The 20,181-nt window shown below is 38.3% G+C and overlaps 1 protein-coding gene across 11 annotated transcripts in view; it reads left to right on the top strand.

Annotated features, from left to right (window-relative positions):
* Positions 1–20,181, top strand: part of PHLDB2 (pleckstrin homology like domain family B member 2) — a 111,362-nt gene that overhangs the window by 9,836 nt on the left and 81,345 nt on the right. For all 11 annotated transcript variants that reach the window (XM_077118428.1, XM_077118432.1, XM_077118430.1 and 8 more), the window contains exon 2: positions 14,199–15,550. In XM_077118428.1, the coding sequence (XP_076974543.1) occupies positions 14,199–15,550 (1,352 nt within the window). The remainder of the gene's footprint in view (positions 1–14,198; positions 15,551–20,181) is intronic.

The raw sequence follows: 20,181 nt of genomic DNA, 5'->3' as shown, positions 1-20,181 counted from the left end.
TCTAAAGTCAGGCTGCATACAGACGTTGAAGGACTTCAAGTTAGTTTTCTATTCTTCACTCTCTACTTCTCAGGCTTTGTCTTCACTGTGTGATCACGTAAGAGAGAACACTTCCAGGCTTACAGGGGACTTGTTCAGAATCTAAGTCCACAGGTGAAGTAGACCAATGTTTAGGCATAAGAAATACCTGGAAATATTTATTTTTTGGAGGGGATGGCATTAAAAATCCTTATTTTGAGTTAAAACTGTTGTAAGATTCTATAAAGAACCCTGTAAATATGGGTCTGTAATTTTTCACCAAAAGAACTTGTCCCACTTTCAGAAAAGCAGTCGCAAAGAATGTCAGTCTCTAGCATAAGTATATAAGGGAATAACCTGTGTGTGTATGTGTGTGTGCATGTGTGTTTTATAACTTTTGGACACTAAAATTACTTAGGAAATGGAAGATTTGGCAGTTTGTGTGAATACTGTTGCATTTCAACTTTCGGGAGAAATGGCTTTTATTTGGGCACATATAGTGGTGAAATTTAGATATCCCACCTAACATTATCTTGCAAATATTCTAAATATAATGGTCTGACTACTTGTAATCTTGACAGTTCATCTGCTTTCAAAGTTCTCCTCGGTACTTAAAAAATGTTTGCTTTTAGGGACTTTATTCAGTATGACCAAGGGTTAGTATTTCTTATTTAGATAGAAGCCATTGATATGACTTCATTCTTTTTTGAAAAATGAACTACTATAATTTTTTTAATATAGTCCCCATTTTTATTGTACATACAGAAACGCACCACATATTTTAAAAATGGGATGTACAATATCTAGTTTAATCAGCTGGTTTGTAAGTAAACATATTGTAAACATTTTCTCTTGTCGTCTACGAGAGTTAAAATAATTGCATAACCTGAAGAAAACAGTTTATTGACCAATCTTACTGGAGGAAATTTAGATATAATTTTTTCTCAAGGAGACTTTCTCCTTGTTGCAATGCCTTGGGAAAAGGGGGCATTCTTGTCTTATGTAACTTTCCAGAGTTGATAGAAAATTGCTCTTCAATTTAGCTTTCTAACTCGCTTCTCTACATCAATCTAAACAGCAAATAATTTCTTTTCCACTCTCTCTCCATTTGCTTCCTCTTTTCTTCCCTGGCTCTCTGGTACAAAGGCATCCTTCCATTTCTTTTAAAGATACTGTTTTAAAGTTTAATCGACTCTACTCAAAACTTTATCTTCTGTTCCACATTAGGATTAGACTTTAATAACCTGGAGACAGAACTGAATTGTTTGAAAGAAAATATTAACTCCTTATCATTAGTTAGCACTAATGATTTGAGAAACACAAGACAAAGGCACAATATAAATATGACCGACTGTTTTTTAAAAGTCTTTTGTGTGTAGGGGTTTGGGGAGAGGGCTGGGGTGGAATTAGGAAAGTAGCTGGTACTTTAAGGAAATATTATAGACTACTATGGAAATATACTCACTATTTCAAGGTAACTAACAAATGATCATCTTTCAGTTATGATATTAGAGTGGCAACTTCAGAGGCTGCCATGAAATTTTCACAGCATCTAATCTTGTTCCAGAGAAAGGTAAACATTGATTAATAATAACTTTGGGTAGAAAGGTAGAAGCCAGCCATCAAAAGAGTGGTTCATGCAGATGGCGCCAATTTGGAAGTCTTGGAAGTCATCAGGGGCTCATCCATCACATGGTCATCACAACCAGGTAGAAACATTTGGGAGAAGCAGTGAAGCCAGCCTTCTCAGCATTTGCACAGGAAACACTGGGGAGCCAGGTGCCATGGTGCATAGAGTCACAGTTCTCGTCTGGCTTCCCTGGGATGGCACCAACTGGAAATACTGATGACAAGTTTCAGGCTTCTCCTGGGACTGAGTGTCGCCACCTCTTAAGTCCAGGTCTCTCTGTAACGGATGTGCAAGTTCACCATGGCCCAGCGCTGGAAGGAAAACACTCCATCTTCCTGCCGTCCACAGCTCTCAATTTAAGGGGAAAAATGATAGCATGGCTTTAACTGACCCGGGCATTGCCAAAACACCCAAAGAAAAACACTACTTTCCCAAAGCGAAATGGGAATTTAAAGAGAGAAATATCCCGAAGAAGAAATGCGCTTTCTCCAGAAGGAATTAGAAGCCGGAATCAGGATGGCCAAGAGGCCAGGGCTTGAAACACTCTTGGGCTGTAATGAATGTTTTGAATGAATGAATGAATGAACTACTATAATTTGTAAGTCATGATTTGACTTTTATACATATTATTTTGCAAAGATCACAGCATACATCCTTTAATTTTTAAATATTTTTATTATGGAAATTTAAAGACACACACCAAAGTTCACAGAATATATAATGAAGTCCAACGTACCCATCATCCATCTTCAGAAATTATCTGTAGACACTAAAGTTGCTGCATCGGTAGCCGTTTCTTCCCCCTTGAAATACGAATTGTTATATAGCAAATGCCAGTATAGTATAGCATTTTTATGCATACATACTTTTAAATGTACCTCTAGGACACTAGGAATTTTTGATAAAAATATAACCATAATATTTTTTTTTTTTTTTTTTTTTTTTTAAAGGAAGGAAAGACAGAGAAGGAAGGAAGGATAGAAGGAGGGAAGGGAGGAAGAAAGGGAAACATCTTTAAACATTTTCTTGTTTTATTATATTTTGTTTGTTTGTTTGTTTTTTACATGGGCTGGGGCTGGGAATCGAACCGGGGTCCTCCGGCATGGCAGGCAAGCACTCTTGCCCGCTGAGCCACCGCGGCCCGCCCTAACCATAATATTTTAAATATATAATTAAATATCACTAAAACTATAACACAAAAGTAGCAATAATTATAATATCCTCTCTTTTTCAGGTAGTATTCAAATTCTCTGATTAACTCATGTTTTTTTAATAGTGGATTATTCAAAGCAGGATCCAAATAAGGTCTACACATTGCATTTAATTGGTATGTCTCCTGAATCTTTTCATCTAAAACAGCTCTTTCTTCCTCTTGTTTTTTCTTTTCCTAGTATTTTCTGGTTGAAAAAAAACCTGGTGATTTTTTTTCTGTAGACTTTCCCATTTCCTAGATTTAGATGATTGCACCTCTGGTGTTGTTTAACTTGTTCCTCTGTCGCTTGTATTTTCTATAATCCAGGACAGCATACATTTTTAGACTTTTTAAAATTTATATGTATTATATATTCAAATACCATGTAATCATCCAAAGCATACAATCAGTGGTTCACAATATCATCATATAACTGTGCATTTATCATCACGATCAAGTTTTTTCTTTTCTGTGAAAAATAGCATGTATCCAAAACAATAAATTTAAAGCACAACACAGCAATTAGTTATAGAAGAGATTTCAGAGTTTGGTATGAGTTACGATTCCACAGTTTTAGGTTTTTACTACTAACTGCTCCAAGGCACTGGAGACTAAAAGAAATATCAATATAATGATTCAATAATCATTCTTGTTTGCTAAACCCTGTTTTCTCTGTGTAACCTCCACCATCACCTTTGATCTTTCTCCCACTCTTTAGGGGTATTTGGGCTATGCTCATTCTGGCTTTTTCATGTTGGAAGGGGCTGTCAATAATATGGGACAGGGGAATGGAACTAGTTGATGTTCTGGAGAGGCTGGCCCCTCTGCATTTCAGGACTTATCTGGTCCAGGAACGTACCTGGAGGTTATAGGTTTCCGGAAAGTTACCCTAGTGCATAAAACCTTTGTAGAATCTTGTATAATGCCCCAGATATTCTTTAGGGTTGCAGGAATGATTGTGGTTGGGGTTTGGCAAGATATAGGTAGCAATGTCTAAGTGAGGCTGCGTAAGAGTGACCTCCAAAGTAGCTTTTCAACTCTATTTGAACTCTCTCAGTCACTGATACCTTGTTTATTACACTTCTTCCACCCCACCCCCCACCCCCACCCTGCCGTTTTGGTCAGAATGGCATTGTTGACCCCATGGTGTCAAGGCCGGGTTCATCCCTGAGAGTCATCTCCCATGCTGCCAGGGAGACTTTCACCCCTGGACGTCAGGGAGACAGCATACTTTTAATTTGAGAACTTTTTTTTGACGAATCACTATGTTGATCTTAATTTATAATATATGTAAATGTTTACTGAACTATTATTGTCTGTTCTTTAAATACTGAGAAAACTGCTTTAATCATAGTATAAACACAAATGTGAATCCAGTTGATAAAAGCCACGTCTTAATTATTTAGATAAAAGGTAGGACTTTTGCAAGTGGGGAGGAAATTTAATCACCCAAATATTCTTGAAGTTGCTTCTGTTTTCTATCTTCCCTCCCTTGTCTTACTCACTGGCTGAAGAGTTATCACAGCAGATAAATTCCTTGAGTAGTCTAAAGAATATTTAAAAGATCCCACAGTCTTACTCAATAGACAAGGACAAAATTCTTGTAAAAATCCCTATAACTGATGTTTTACTCTTTTCATTGAGTCCTCCTAAGTTTCTTAAGACTTCCTAAAATAAAACAATCTAGAATTCGTTAATGGTAACCTCTAATCACAAGAAATAGAACTTCTCCTTTAAATTATGGCGATTGCTGTTAGTTACTATTACTTTTAGGACCCTTCAACTATTATCTGGACTCCCTTTTTGGTAGCGCTTAGACTGGCAGACTGACTAAGGATATCAGAAGAGAACGGTAGGTAGCCTGGGGGTTGGACTCCTTTATTGTGATGGGGGAAGCTGAAACTCCTTGTGCTTTCTGTTCTCACTTCTTCCACCTTCATTAAGGATTCTCATTCTCCCAATCAGCCTCTACTCCCTTAAGGGGTCCCTTCTCCTCCCAGTAGCATCATCTGAAAATGTTGTTCTTTCCTTAATGGTCTACCTGACCTCTTCTTCTCATAGTCTTCAGAATGTAATAGAGTGAAGTCAAAAGAGAAAACAAAAGAAAACCAAGAAAAAAAGACACTGTCAGTCTCTTGAGACAGCACATCAACCTTCCAGTCTCCAGTGGCCTTGACCTGGTGAATACTGAGGATCCTGCAGTTTTGTTTGGGTTCTGAAGAAACTCCTCTGCTGTCACAAAGAGCCTACATGTGTTTTAGGCAGGTGTGGGCATGTGGACAGCATATGTCTGTCTGTCTGAGTGTGTGTGTGAATCTAAACACATTAGGACTTACCGCTCCTGTTGTAATAGGTTCAGTCTGCAAGAATAAACCAGACCTCCCTATTCAGCCTTTAACATATATTTCTTCCTGTGCAACTGCTTCTTTTGGATCCTTTTGAGAGATGAAAACATCTTCTTGGGACATTATCAACCCACCTACAAATTATGTGGATAATAATTATTTTGTTCAATTGTACAGATCTTTGAATGACAAGGAACTTAGGTACAAAGGAAAAGGAGTTGGAATGCATCTGCTGCTCTGTTTATTTGTAACAAGAACAATATTAGTACTATGTCTACTGACAAATGGAGTAGTTTTTTTTTTTTTTTTCTTCTCAGAACTGGGGTATGATATCTTGAGTGTGGAGGAAGAGTTTAAAGGAGCAGAGTTTAGGGAGCCAGGGTGAATGAGAGGGAGAAGAGGAAGTTCTGTGAGGATGGACACTGGGACAGTGGGAAGTCCAGGTTTAGGGAAGTTTGCAGAAGCTGTGGGTGGGAGGTAATACCTGAAGGAGAGAGGATCCAGGGATATTTGCAGGGAGCACATTATTTGCAGATAGATGTGGTGATATGTGGAGATGTAAGGGTTGTTTACAAGGACGGAGGAGGAAGAGGAGGATTTAGGGATGAAAGGAAATATTTGTGATGTAGGTGGGTATGTTTCCAGAAGGGGAGTTGAGGGGACTGGGGATGAATTGAAATGGGGAAAAGTAGGCTACTTTTAGATTTCTGAAATGATTACATCACTAGAGAAGGAAGTGGTTGTTCCTGAAGTTTCTAATTAGCTCCCTCCTAATCATATTTTAGTGTTGGGATTAGTGAAATAAAGGGAGTTTTTTGTGTTCATTGTTCTTCAGAGTAAAGCTTGAAATTTGAGATTGAAGTAGATTTCTCATTTTTTCCTTTTCAGTCCTCTAAAAGCTCCCCCTTTCAGCCCCCTCCTCCTGCTTTGGGTCACACAGATAGACGTCACAGAATCCATGTTAAGAATGGCACTGCTTCTGAGAGTCTGCTCCGGGCTAGTATCTGAATTTAATTATATGCCATCAGTACATCCTTTATTCATCATATTTCTGTGTTGTCAATAACAGTGCTGAAAGAGACCAGCCTGCGGGCCACCAGTGGTCTGGGAGAGCTTTGAACCAGGCATCAACCACTGTGTGCCACAGAACATGTGCCAAAGGTTTGCAACTCCACTCTAAGTGACCAAAAATAGACTCAAATTTTATGATTAAAGTAGAAATTTGACCTCTACCTTTCTGACTTCTTTTGAGAATATTTTTCCTAAATTTGTCTCTATAATGTACATCCCTTCCCCCTTTTCCAACAACAGGAAAATAATTTCCACCTTTCTATCACTTGCTTTTGTAGTTGCCCTTTGATTAAGTCCTGTGATATTTGGTGATCCAGACAGTGTCTGCCCATGGCAAAGTAAAATGACAAACAGGTCATGTGTTGTATAATTTAGGAATTCACCAAGCACACTTGGTATAAATTACCTGGAGAGAATTTAAGTCTCTCTTATCTGAAAAAACACAACAAAACAAAGATAACACTTCATTAAATTTTGTTTTTTTAAGTTTACTCTCTAGGTGTGTTTTCATTATCTTAAACCCAAGATCACCACAGCTCTGCTGGTCACAGTCAGGAAAATTGACTGTTGATGATTTATAGTTGAAATGGGATCAGTTTCACTCTGTTGTTATTTGGCATAAATGGAGCTGAAGAATTATGTTTTTAAACAAATGTCAGAATTATGTCAAAGAGAAAAGACTACCAAGCACCTTTCAAAAATGACCCTTGGGATTGGTCTCCTAAGTAATTTTCTTTTTTCATGAGGGGAAAAGTTCTGTGACTTTCTGTGGCATCTTTTACAGATTTCTTCAGTGCTTCTGGCATTTTCTCATTGACAATGAGACGATGTACATTTCAGGTGATAAAATAACAAGAGCATTGGCGAGATTAAATTTACGGATTGGAAAATAAACCCAAATGTTTCAACACACATGAACATCTTTCCTGTTTAGACTTCCCAGTGTTGGCTTTTCTCTCAGATGGGCACCAGATGTGTTTTTCCCTTCTCCTAGCCCATTTTGTGGGTAGGCGTGCAATGCATCTATCCATTAAGGCTCCGGGGACTATTTTGCTTCCACAATAGCATAATGCAGTGATGGTATAATTTCATTGAGACCTCTTTTTTGTTTACAAAAAATGTGCAGGAAACCCAAAATAAACACACTAGTGCCGATCAAGAAGACAGGCTGTAAATCCTGGAGTCTCCGCCTCCTCTTTTACACATGTTAACATGGGCCATTCTCCACTTCTCTCTGTCTTGTTTAGTACCTTTGTCAAACCTCTTACAGTGTTTCCTTCCAACTCCTACCATCCTCGCTTTTTCTCTGAACTCAGCTGTGGTCTCTCAATGCTCTGATCACATCACTCCCTCCCCATTACCTGGGGAATTAAACCCAAACTTTCCCACTGTGCTGTACCTTCTGCTGCTGCACTCCTTTCCCCCACCCCAATCCTCACTCAGATGACATTACTGGTTACTAGTCTACGTTTCTCTTTGTTTTTCCAATTTTTTGGCCTGCATGCATATGATTTCACCCAAAATTAAAAGAGTATTCTGGACGTGGGGAAGGGGAAAGATATCAACCATTATTAACACCTGTAGGGTCAGAAAAGACCATCTATATGGCTAAATTCTCTACATTTTGAGTTGCACTTGATTTGTGGAATTAAAAGATATAAAATTGAGCCAGGAATACATATGCATTCAGCTATGACAGGTAAACTATACTATAGGAAAAGGATATGAATTCCATATTTGTAAATTATGATAAGTTTTTAAACATACAACCTTTTGTGCATGCTTAACAAACTTGGTAAGGCTGAACTGAAAAGCTAGGGTATCAGATAGGAATATCTCTTTGTATTTTCTCCAGAATGTCCTTCAGTCTTAATCATTGGTAACTTTCCTCTACAAATAAGTATATGGTGGGGAAATGGTACATGGCAGTTTCTCGGGTGTATTATTTCCAAATTGTCCTGCTTATCTTTTTCTGCAGAGACTGTAAAGTTGGTACCTTTAAACCAATACTACTTTGGGATATTTTGGTATTGCATTTTGCTTGGCCCACCAAACTTCTTCCGTAACTACTTTTTTTAAATTTTTATGTGTGTGGGTAGAGGGAGACAAAGTGATGGCATCCAGTAGAGGAGATAGCAGGAAACCACAGTAGTCGTACTAGTAGCGTAGGAGTAGTAATAGTAGCAGTAAATAATAGTGGTAGTTGCAGTAGTGATAATGGTAGCAGTAGTGATTGTAGTTGGTGGTAGTAATCATAGGAGCAACAGTAGCAGTACTAGTAATAATGATCTCTAGTTTGGTTAGCCCAAATAAAGAGCGAGCAGAGCTTGGCAGTGTTTCATTCATGTGATGAAGTGGCATTTGCAACTACAAACAAATTCAAATATATTAAAATGATATCGATGTTAGCATTTAAAATGACAGCAATATCTTACATTTCTGAGTCCAGAATCAAAACTTTTAAGTATTGTTTTGGCATGAAATGTTCAACCCTTTGATTCAGTGCTTTTGTAGTAAATATTTAAAATGCAGAATTTGATTTTAACTGTTAGCTTTGACTTCTTTTTAATAACATCTGCTCTGGCTTGCTTTCCAGATTGTTGTCTCTGCACATTGTGAGAATACCTTTTCCCACTAATTTAGTTCTGTTACCCATTTTTTTATGGGTAAACATAAAAAATGTTTAGACTTCCCTACTAAATGGCATTGATTCTTTTCTTGTCCAATATACCATCTCACTTAAGGATTTTTGTTTTGTGTCCTCACCTAAAATATTGTAATACTTGGAGGATTGCTATCCAATTTAAACTACATTTTGAATAGACACACAGCTTGGACCCAGGAGGTTGTATCTTGGACCCAGGGTAGAGATAGAAAGGGATTTAGATAACTATGAGAGAAAAACACCTGATTACTAAATACAGCTCATCCTAGGAGAGTTGCATCCTTGAACTTTTAAGGACAGTGATATAGAAATAACTATAACCTTTTCCTATAATTAAAAAAAATCCTGTCAGAGACAGGATGTTTGCTGGATTACACCAGTGGCCTGACCTCAATTAGGCTTGGAATTTTATTTATATTCTCAGAATGACAAAATTTCAGGTGTGAAAGTAACTTTAAGCTACTATTGGTTAATACCCAACAGATGTCTGTTCCTTCTCTGGGATTTAGCTTCATTGTCACGTCTTTCTATCAAAACCTTCCCAGACTGCTGTCCCCACTGAGTCAGATGTCCCTCCCCATGCTCCTTCACTAGTTTCTCATTCCATCTTCTATTTAAGGCAAATATCACTCTGTATAGCAATCATTTGCCCATCTTTCCCTTTAGGCTCTGAGCTATGCTAAGACAGGAAGGGAAGTTTTTTGCCATATGCCTCCCACTGCTTAGCTCCAAGCCCAGCTCATGATGAGCGTCTTCATAGTAATGGACAACACAAAATCTCAGTGACTTGTGACAGTCTTGGGTTGGCAAGGAAACTGTTTCTGTTTGTCCTCCTTCTGGGATGTAAGCTATTAGGGATGCATGCTAGTCGGGGAAGGCAAGTGGTGAGTTGTACTCTGGTTCTTGAATCTTCAGCTTGAAATTGAATCACTTTCTCTCATATTTCATTGATCTAAACAAGGGATGTAGCCACACCTAACATCATGGGGCAAGGAAAAACAATTCCACTATGTGCCTGAAAGGAGTAGAACTGGAATTATTAATGAGCAGCACCAGCGCCTGGTAAATAAATGTCTGATATGTGGTAGGCATTTGATACATATTTAGTGAATGAAGTACCTAAAGTTACATAAAATGGTGTTTATAGTTTTTCCTATACAATAAACAGAACCACTTCAAATAAGGAAATATCCTCGTAGCTATGGTTTAAAAAGGAGCATCCTAATATTATAATCTCAGGTAGGTTCAGCAAATATCTGGACTCTTTTGGAACCACTTTGTTTGCTTTATTCATATTAGGGAAGATGTTATGTTTGATTTTGTGGATATTAAGATACGTAAGTATGAAATGGGCAAGTTTGCATAATTAATATTTCTGCCAAGTCATTTATAAGAATTGGAAAAAATGTAACCGTGTTTGAATATTTACATATTAAGTTAGTCTGATCTAGGAGTTCTTTAAAATAACCTATTTTGGAAGGGTTAAGATCTGGCTTGAAAACTGGATAAGATTTAAAGAAAAACGAGAGTCTAGTCTATATAAAAATATGTTGCTGTAGTTTTTAGACATTGGCTTTCATCCTGATTGTCAAAACAATCCAAATGAATTATATAAAATGTGGAAATAAAGAATGGTATGAAGAGAGGTGAATTTAAAAGCACTAGTGTTTTCACCATCCAGATAAAGCAACTGCTAAGTTTCTGATACAATCTCCATCTCTTGCTTTCATTGTTGTAGAATAGTTGTACAATAGAAGCAAGAGAAGATAATGGCTTGTACTAGGAAAGTAGCCATGGAAATGGTAAGAAATGATCAGATTTAAAATAGGTTTTAAGGATAACATTGATGCAACTTACTGTTGATGGATAAAATGAGGAAGGAGGTGCAGTTTGACAGAGGAGAGCAACCATGACAGCCAGGGTTTTTTCTTCGGCACTGTGTATGGCCCGTGTATATAAAAAATGCATTTGTATGTACATTTCTAAAAATGTACTAAGCATTATATGAATGTACATTTTCTATACTATATACCTCCAAACGTGATTTTAAATAGTTATATAATATTGCCTCAAATAGATGAACAATTAGGGTGTTTTCCCCCCATAATAATAACACAGTAATATCCTCAGGATCCACCTATTTCCTTGATTAAAAAATATTTAACTTGAGGAAACTGACCAAGGCATGCTTGTGACCTAATTATGCTGAAATTTCAATGTGATAGATAATCGGAGATGAATTTGGAAATGGAAGTGACCATGTTGGGGTCATCTTGGTTTTGGAAGTCCAAGTAGACATGCCAAGGAATGTCAACACAGGCTCATCCTGCTTTCCATACCAGAATTGGTAGTGGTAGACAGATGCTGAGGGGGTCATTTTTCTTAGGGGTAGAGAGGGCATGTCTCTAAGGAATGAAAGAGTTGGCAAGACCCATATGGCAGGACTCACTTCCAGCTGAACTCCAAATCTGATGGAGAAACTCAGGCTTTTTGTGAAGCACGTTTAAAATAATAATTATGACTTTAGCCATTAGGGCAGGCATTGGGTTAGAGGTGTCTCAGATCTCTTGTAACACATTATCACAAACTAGACATCTTAAAACAACAGGAATTTGTTGTCTCACAATTCTGGAAGCTAGAAGTCAACAGGGTCATGCTTCTCTGAAGTCATAGGGCTCTATTCTAGTTTGCTAGCTACCTTAATGCAATATACCAGAAATGGAATGGCTTTTAAGAAGGAGAATTTAATAAGTTGCTAGTTTACAGTTCTAAGGCTGAGAAAATGTTCCAATTAAAACATGTCTATAGAAATGTCCAATTTAAGGCATCCAGGGAAAGATACCTTGGTTCAAGAAGGCCAGTAATGTTCAACGTTTCTCTCTCAGCTGGAAGGGCACATGGCGAACATGGCATCATCTGCTAGCTTCCTCTACAGCTCCCTGGGAGGCATTTCCCTTCTTCATCTCCAAAACTCGCTGGCTGGTGGACTCTCTGCTTTGTGGTGCTGTGGTATTCTCTGCTCTCTCAGAACCTCCAGCTTTCTCCAAAATGTTTCTTGTTTTATAGGATTACAGTAATCAATACCCACCCTAATGGGCAGAGACATGTCTCCACCTAATCAAGCTTAACAACCACTCTTGATTGAATCACATCTCCAGGGAAATGATCTAATTACAGATGAATAGGGATTGGAAGAAATGGCTGGATTTATAAAATGGGAATAGGATTAAAATATGGCTTTTCTAATGTTCATACATCCTTTCAAACTAGCACAGGCTCTGATGCTGGCTAGCCAGCAATCCATGGTATTCTTTGGCTGTGGCATAACTCAATCTCTGCCTCTGCCACATATTGTCTTCTTAGTCACTCTGTGTGCAGATTTCCTTTTATGAGGACACCAGCCGTATTGAATTAGGGCCCACCCTAATCCATTTTGACCTCACCTTTGCTAATAACATCTTTGGAAATCCTTTTTCCAAATAAGGTTACATTCATGAAACCAGCGGCTATGATTTGAACATATCTTTTTGGGGGGACTCAATGCAATTCATGACAGTACTGGGGGGACTCAATGCAATCCATAACAGTCGAGAAACCAAGGCAGAGCTTGTTGGGAGAGGCTGCATCTGTATGCATTGATGAGTTGTCAGTCCATCGCCAGGATTTATTTCTTGGCCCTTCCTAGGGGATAGGAAGCAGCTCCTATTATTAAGCTGCCTGAATTTGCTCAGAAAGTCTGCCAGCCTGAGCAAGCAGGATGAAGGGTCTCAATCTGTAGCTGGAAGGAAGTATGGAAGACTGTGAATAAATTTTTTTTTTGGCAAGGTGGAGGTAATTAAAGTGTTTATTGTGGTACATGCAACATATATATAGCACAGAATTTTCCATCTAACCACTTTCAAGGATACAATTTTGCAGTGTTAATTTCATTCCCAATGTTGTGCTACCTTCAACACCATCCATTACAAAAATCACAACTTAATGTGATTGAACTTTTAAAACTTGAGTTCATTGAGTGTCTAATCCATAGTAACCCATGGAAATCAGAAGGGGGCAGAGTCTTAATTATGATAAAAATTCCTTAAACTTATGGTTTAGTTACAGAGACAACCATATTTTATGAAATTAGTTACTAACCATAAGTGATAATGTTTGTATATAGACCAGAGGTATAAAAACTTATGTCTGTGGTCCCTTGGCCTTAGAGGACAGTCTTAGAGGTGCTGAGTTCAGTGAGAATGTTTACATTGTGTTTTCACTTTGATAATCATGTTAAGAAATTTTTTTTACCAGTTAGAAAGATAAGCCTTCTCATCGCAGTGATAATTTGTTGTTAAAGGATGTTTTCATACACTTAAGCTTAAATTAATGCTGTTCAAACTAAGATCCTAAGATACATTCTTATGTGTGCATCATTTTTTTTTTTTTCGTTTTAAATTCAAATAGTGGAAGATTGTGTTGTGTTCTGAGCCTTGAAGAATGGTTTGGCTAGGTACAAAAGAAAAGGAGAAAGGTATTTCTGCTCGTGGAGATTTGGTGTCAAGCAAGATCGAGCATGGTAGATTTTAGGAAGCAGTGAATTTCAGCTTTTAAATAACTCTACCTGACCATGTGGCAGCAATTTGGAGAATACCCTTTCTTGCCATTATTACCTTCTTCTTTCTGGTGAATACATGAGCTTTCTTAAGTCTTTCTTTTGAAAAGGTAACTTCCGTAGTTCTCCTTTTAAAGAACCATCTTGTAACCCTCATGTCATTGATCAATGTCTCATAGAAACTTTTTTTTCTCTGCCTGAATGTGAACTTTGTTTCCTTGGGTCTTCATTTCTGAGCAACTAATGATTCTAGCAGAGGCATCTAAAGGAAGGTTCATTGCATCATCCCTTTGGGTGTTTGCTAGGTACTCAGGAAGCAGGTTGTCTGCCAAAGAGTAGAACACTAAAGGGTAGTTATCTTTTCTTAATGTACTAGTCTAATCCTGCACCTGTACTTGGTTAGGATTTGTTTCCCTGAAATATTGTTGATGACGTCTTGATTTATTTTCCTTTGTACAAAAAATGTTCAAGATCAGCACTTTTTTTTGCATGGGCAGGCACCGGGAATTAAACCCGGGTCTCCAGCCTGGCAGGCGAGAAGTTCTCCTGCTGAGCCACTGTGGCCCGCCCCAGATCAGCACTTTTTTATTCTTTAATTTGCAGTGCAGTTTTACTGCTGACAAGTGGTTGCTTTATAAAAATCTTTTTTGTTGAGTAAAAGTTTTTCTGTTTTTCTTTTACAGATTTCAACAAGATTATGGCAGAGCCCAGCCACAAGCAGAAGCAGTTAGATTTACAAAATGGTAGCCTAGAGGAAGGCTTTGTGGTAAATTCCCTTGAGAACGACCCCCAAGACATGATGGAGAGTGTAAGCCAGAAGAAATATTCTTCTAGTCTGAGATTTAAAGCCAATGGAGACTATTCTGGTTCCTATTTAACCCTCTCACAACCAGTGCCTGCTAAGAGGAGCCCTTCTCCTTTGGGAACCAGTGTCAGAAGTAGTCCCTGCTTGGGTAAAGTCCAGGGAAACAAGCAGCTCTCTTGTGATGGAACTGAAAAAAATATTTCCATGAAACCTCCCACTCCTTTACTCAGCGCTTCGCCCTCTGTTGGTGGATATCCACTTGGGAGAGCGGACTTTGAACATTATACTGGCAGGGACAGTGAAAGGTCCTTGAGGCTCTCAGAGAAGCCTCCCTACTCCAAATACAGCTCAAGGAATAAATCCCATGACAATGTTTACTTTCTTGGAGGGGTGGAAGGCCGAAAGGCCTCTGGCTCCCTCTTGGCCATGTGGAACGGGAGCTCCCTGAGTGATGCCGTCCCCTCTCCCATCAGCAGCTCAGGAGCAGCAAGCATGCCTTCAAGCCCAAAGCAAGCCAGGAAAATGAACATTCAGGACAACCTGACCCTTCAGCCCAAATTAGCCAGACACAAGGAGCTGACGCCTGAGAACACCAGTTTCAGAACCAGGAAGTATTCGGGCAGCAGTAGCCTGAGTCACATGGGGACCTATAGCCGATCACTTCCCAGGCTGTACAAAGCCACTGAGAACCAGCTGATGCCTCTCAGTTTGCCTCCAAGAAACTCTCTGGGCAATACAAGACGAACGAAACCGGGGGAAAAGGATCTACCTCATAGCATGATAGACAATGACAATTATCTTAATTTCTCTTCTTTGAGCTCTGGGGCTTTACTCTATAAAACCTCTGCATCTGAGGGCAGTCCGTATGTGAGTTCCACCCTCAGCGTCCCTGCCAGTCCTCGAGTGGCTCGGAAGATGCTTCTGGCCTCCACGTTCTCCTGTGCCTCTGATGACTTTGACAGGGTGCCATACTCAGGGACAAGCCCAAATCATTCCTTTCTTCCTGGTGACCCGGACAGAGTATTTGCAGGCAGGAGGAACTTCTCTTGTGGATCTGTAGAGTTTGATGATTCTGATCTGGAAAGCCTCAGACAGTCGTCAGGAACTCCCCAGCCTATTCTTCGGGAGCGAAAAAGCAGCATTAGCTCCATTTCTGGACGCGATGACCTGATGGATTATCACCGGCGACAGAGAGAGGAAAGACTCAGGGAGCAGGAGATGGAGCGTTTGGTAATCTTCTTCAGCTAACATGACCTCATTGTTTCGTTGAACAGCTTCTACAGGGCAGTCTAGGAGACATGCTCCAGGAATAAATGTGGCGGGTGTAGAATTTCCTTGCGTGCCAACCACTTCTGTCCTTAGTCTCTTCCTAGATTGCCTCCTGCTCTCCTCCTTCTTCCCACATCAATACTGTTAGTCACACATGGGTTTTTGGAAGGCCTACGTGTGTCCAGTGTGTCAGATTTAGTCATTCTACAGACTTCTTACAAGTATAGATTCTTGAGAAACCTAACAAAGGTAGTTGTGAATTTTACTGAATTTCTATACGTCTTACAAGCTTTTCTTTTAAGACTGTTAGGAAACACTGATGTGTATTATTTATAGGATCAGAGTGCATGTATGTGGCTATGATATATGTGGTCAGTGAAATCATGACTCATCAGCAATTAGGCAGTGAATTTTTCTGTCTAGCACATTGTCTGGAAAGTTGGAGAGTTACCTCAGTGCTACTCAACGTTCCCTCTACCCTGTTCGCACCCACATACCTTGCTCCTCTCAGCTGTGTTTCTTAGTGTACGTAGTGACTCCCAATTATGCTACTCACAAAATTTATTGGATTGTCTTTTTCTGCTTAGATTAATTTATGCTTATTGTGAGAGCATCCCTTGAGTGGAAGCATCCCTTGAGAGTCCCACACATGAGAATAAATCATTGTATTTTTCCATCAGAGGAGATTTGATTACTTGAATAATATAGGATGGTGGATGCCTGAGTACAATGAATACTTGCAGTTTGGCTACCTAATAATCAAAGCGTCAAGAGAATATTTTATAATGAATAAGAAATCTTAAATCATTCAGAAATGAGGAACTTTTTTAGTTCTTTTAAATATTCAAGGATATATCCTGGTTAAAACAAAGAAAAAACTTACTCATACTGAATCTCTGCTCTCTGGACAGATTACAAAGCAGAAGAAACTTTTACTATCTTTTGTAAACATAGAATGATTTCTGCTAGATCAATCTGTCATTCAATAGAGAGAGAACTTCATAGTTTTTCATTAATAGGTCATTTGTCATGTACCATTTAAAAAATATATTTTATGAATAAACCCAACAAATTTGTATAAACTTGCCAAATTTTTAAGAATTTATTATTAATTAATAGGCTATAGATAGTATAAACCAAAGCAAATGAAATTCCCTTTCTGCACATCTACAATTTCCTTCAACTTTCATTGTTCAATGTCCTTTCACATTCTGAAACAGACGCCTTAAGACAAAGTACTTAACTTAAGCTGACACATCATAGATCATAATTACTGTTGATATAAAAAAGTTTGTCACAATTGTTGTTCAATTATTCTCAATCTTAAACATTAAATGAAAGTAATCTTATCTTATCAACAAACTAATGCAAGAGATTTAAGAAGTTCAGATAAACTGGTCTCTTCATGATAAAAGAAATGCAGATCTTATTTAAGAAGGCATATAGCTGTTTTCGAAACCGAATTATTAAATACGTGATTTATATGAGGAATCACTTTGTGATTTTGGTGAAAAAGGGCTTTTTCTCAAGAGATAAGCACATTTAAAATATTAGAATTTCACTTTATTTTCTTGGAATTCTGAGAATGTTGGATTTGAGTTCATATTAGCTTCTATAAACCAATCAGAACAGAGCTGCTTTATTTGGATTTCCTCTTCAGTGATTTTATTCTCAGGTACAGAGACACATCACAGAAAGAGTTTGCAGCAAAAGTTTTACAATTTCATTTACAGGTCAAAAGTAAATACTGGAGCAAAAAAAATCTCATTTTTCCAGAGTTCAAAAGACTGGTCACCTTTCCATTTGGGCACAAAATATTTTCTTGGTTTTAGCCCTCAAAAGGCAAGCAGACAAACAACAAATAAAAGAAGCAACAGATAAAGCTGCTGTCATCTCTCAGCTGACTAAGACCAGATCCCAAATCTACCCGACATAGATGGCCAAATGGTCAGACCGTAAAACCAGATTTTCAATCACTGCTGCCACCAATGGGGAATAACTACCAGTTATGTGTAAACCAAAACCTATGTCAAGCTTAGCAAGGAATCAGAAACAGAAACAAAAACACAGTGTCAGGGACACTAAAACTGCAGCGAAATAGGGAGTCAGCGAAGGTAAAGTTCTACTGCCATTTAGAATTTACTCTGAAAGCCAAGATAAGATGTGCGTTGGCTTCCAGTCTGTAACCCATGATTCCTGGGCAATGCAGTTTAACTGGCTTTGCAAACCAGTTGTCCACTTACACATTTCAGTGGAAGTTCCACACTGTCAAAGCATAAATTTCAAAAAGTAAGCAAAACTCTTATACAAATATGGAATAAATAGATGCCAAAGATTTATTGAACTTGTTAATGAGGTAATCAAGCAGAATAAAGCTGGTTCATAAGCATAATTCTGTAGTATTATACATAGCTATGATTACACCAGTGTTTCATCTTTTTTTTTTACTTGTTCAATCTTTATTTGAAAACTCAAGATAGTTATGTTGAGTATTAAAGATTGAACCATAATTATGAACCTCCCAGGACCTATTAAATGAGGTATTATAATCCACTTTGCGTCTATGTGAAATGAACTCCAGCTGCTGTGCTATTTGTTTTTTTTTTTCTTACTTCTGTTTTGCTCTCAACTGCCAATTCTTGCTTTTGTCATGATGCCAGCCATATTGTATTTTTTTTTTTATGATTTTTGAATCCAGATGTCAAGCCTTGTGTAAAAATGTTCTAAACCAAGTGGCAGCTACAGGGGAGGCCCATGTGAAAGAAGTGTTGCACTTCAGTTCACAGACCTTGTGGCATCCATTTGTGCAGGTCAGGGGTCATTTTAACTCCCTAATTCTGAGCTTTGCTCCAAGTAGGGAATGTTAAAGGATTAGGGCTCTCTCGAGGTCTGGGATGTGAACCATTTGCAAATAAGATGTTCTAGAAGGTAAAGAAATCATTGTAAAGTAGACAGGATAATCTTTATTCATCTCATTTGACACTTGCCTCCCTCCTAGTAATGCAGATGTATCTTGGCCATCTAGTGCATCTTTTGGTCCAGAACAGCTACAGTTATTTTAAAACAAGAGAGTGATTTGGAAAATTTAAAGCAAACTCCGATGCTGTTAAGAGCATTCTTTTGTCTACCTTACTGAAAAACATCTATGTACTATTGCAGGGCACCACTGGGTTTACACAGATTGCTTGTGATCCAGTGTTTTCTTTCTGGCCATAACAGTTATCTGCGGTGCCTGGGTAAACAGCATTGTCACCACTGATAACTGCGGGGCTGTGCTTGATGCTCGTTTCTTAAATGTGTTGTAACGTGATGCCAGCTCTTGGGAGGCGCCATGGTTTTCTGAATTTTTCTTTTATAGCATACTCTACCATTATGCATTCCCTAAAGATAAGGCTGGCTTTCTTTCTGGGCACATATTAATACTTTCCATAGCAGTTATTGTTTGGTTAGGTGAAATGTCTGAGTCAGCAACTCCCTGCTGTTCAGAAGGTTTTTTGCTTTTATTGCTCCTCTGAAAGTCCTTTACAATTAAAGAATTTTAAGATGCAAGAGCTTGGATCTAGGTCTGTCCTGCTTGCCAAGTGTATCCAGTTCCTAACCAGATGACTGGAATATAGGAACATGATTTTGGAAAGAGTAAATGAATGTTTTTGATATCCATTCATGACATTCATTCTGGCTTGCTTTATTCTGTGGTTTCAGGCTGCACCCCTAGTTCTCAGACATCTCAAGTTTAAGTTTTGCCTCTAGTTCTATCACCTGGAACTATACAAAATGATTAGAATATCTCAGCATAAATGCGTTATTTTGTTTTCAGGGAGAGGGAAATGCCCCTCCATTTTTTTTCAATTCAAAATGGTGACTATGAATTATTTTTCTTTACTTGGAAAAGTTTGTAGCACCCTTTGTAAGAACTGGTGCTTTTCAGGCTCATTGTGGGTCCCACAGTCTCTAAAGCAAAGAGATCTATTATTTCTATAATTAAGTGGAAGAATAATTGAGTATACTTGTTTAAGGAGTTGATACTTCATAAAGGAAATTGATAAGATATTGTTTTCCAATGTCCTAAAGGTGGCAAGAAGCTGTTTTTAAAAACTGGGGCATGAACAGTTGGTATTATTCGTTTAGTTATTAAAAGAAAATGTTTGGAACCAAAGACTAGCAAGCATTATCAGATGAAAGTCACTTCAGCTGGAGAAGTATTTTCCTTCTCTACCTGCTTCTTGCTGCCACCATTTCCTAGTGACTCCCAACCCCAAAAAACAGCACAGGTATCAGACTTTTTTGGCTGTGCTGAGCCTTACTGTTACTGTTGTTTTATGGTTGCGAGCAAATTGGATAATGTTAAGAGAATGTCTGTTGTTGTTTAGCCATCATATTAGTCAATTTTTCTGAAGAAAGACGTCTTTGAAATGTACAGACAAGTGTTAAGTATTGAAAACTTTTGTTTTCTAGTCCGACTTGAAAGGAATCTCCTTCGTTATGTGGCTTTCCTCGTACCAATCCTGACTATACCTTTAATTTAAAAAAGAAAATAGCTGCACTAATGGGAAGTGAGCCAGTTGAATTATAAGTTGGGGTAAGAGGTTGGG

The sequence above is a fragment of the Tamandua tetradactyla genome, chromosome 10 (genome assembly GCF_023851605.1).
Source record: "Tamandua tetradactyla isolate mTamTet1 chromosome 10, mTamTet1.pri, whole genome shotgun sequence".
NCBI lineage: Eukaryota > Metazoa > Chordata > Mammalia > Pilosa > Myrmecophagidae > Tamandua > Tamandua tetradactyla.
This window is presented reverse-complemented; position numbering and strand designations above follow the sequence as displayed.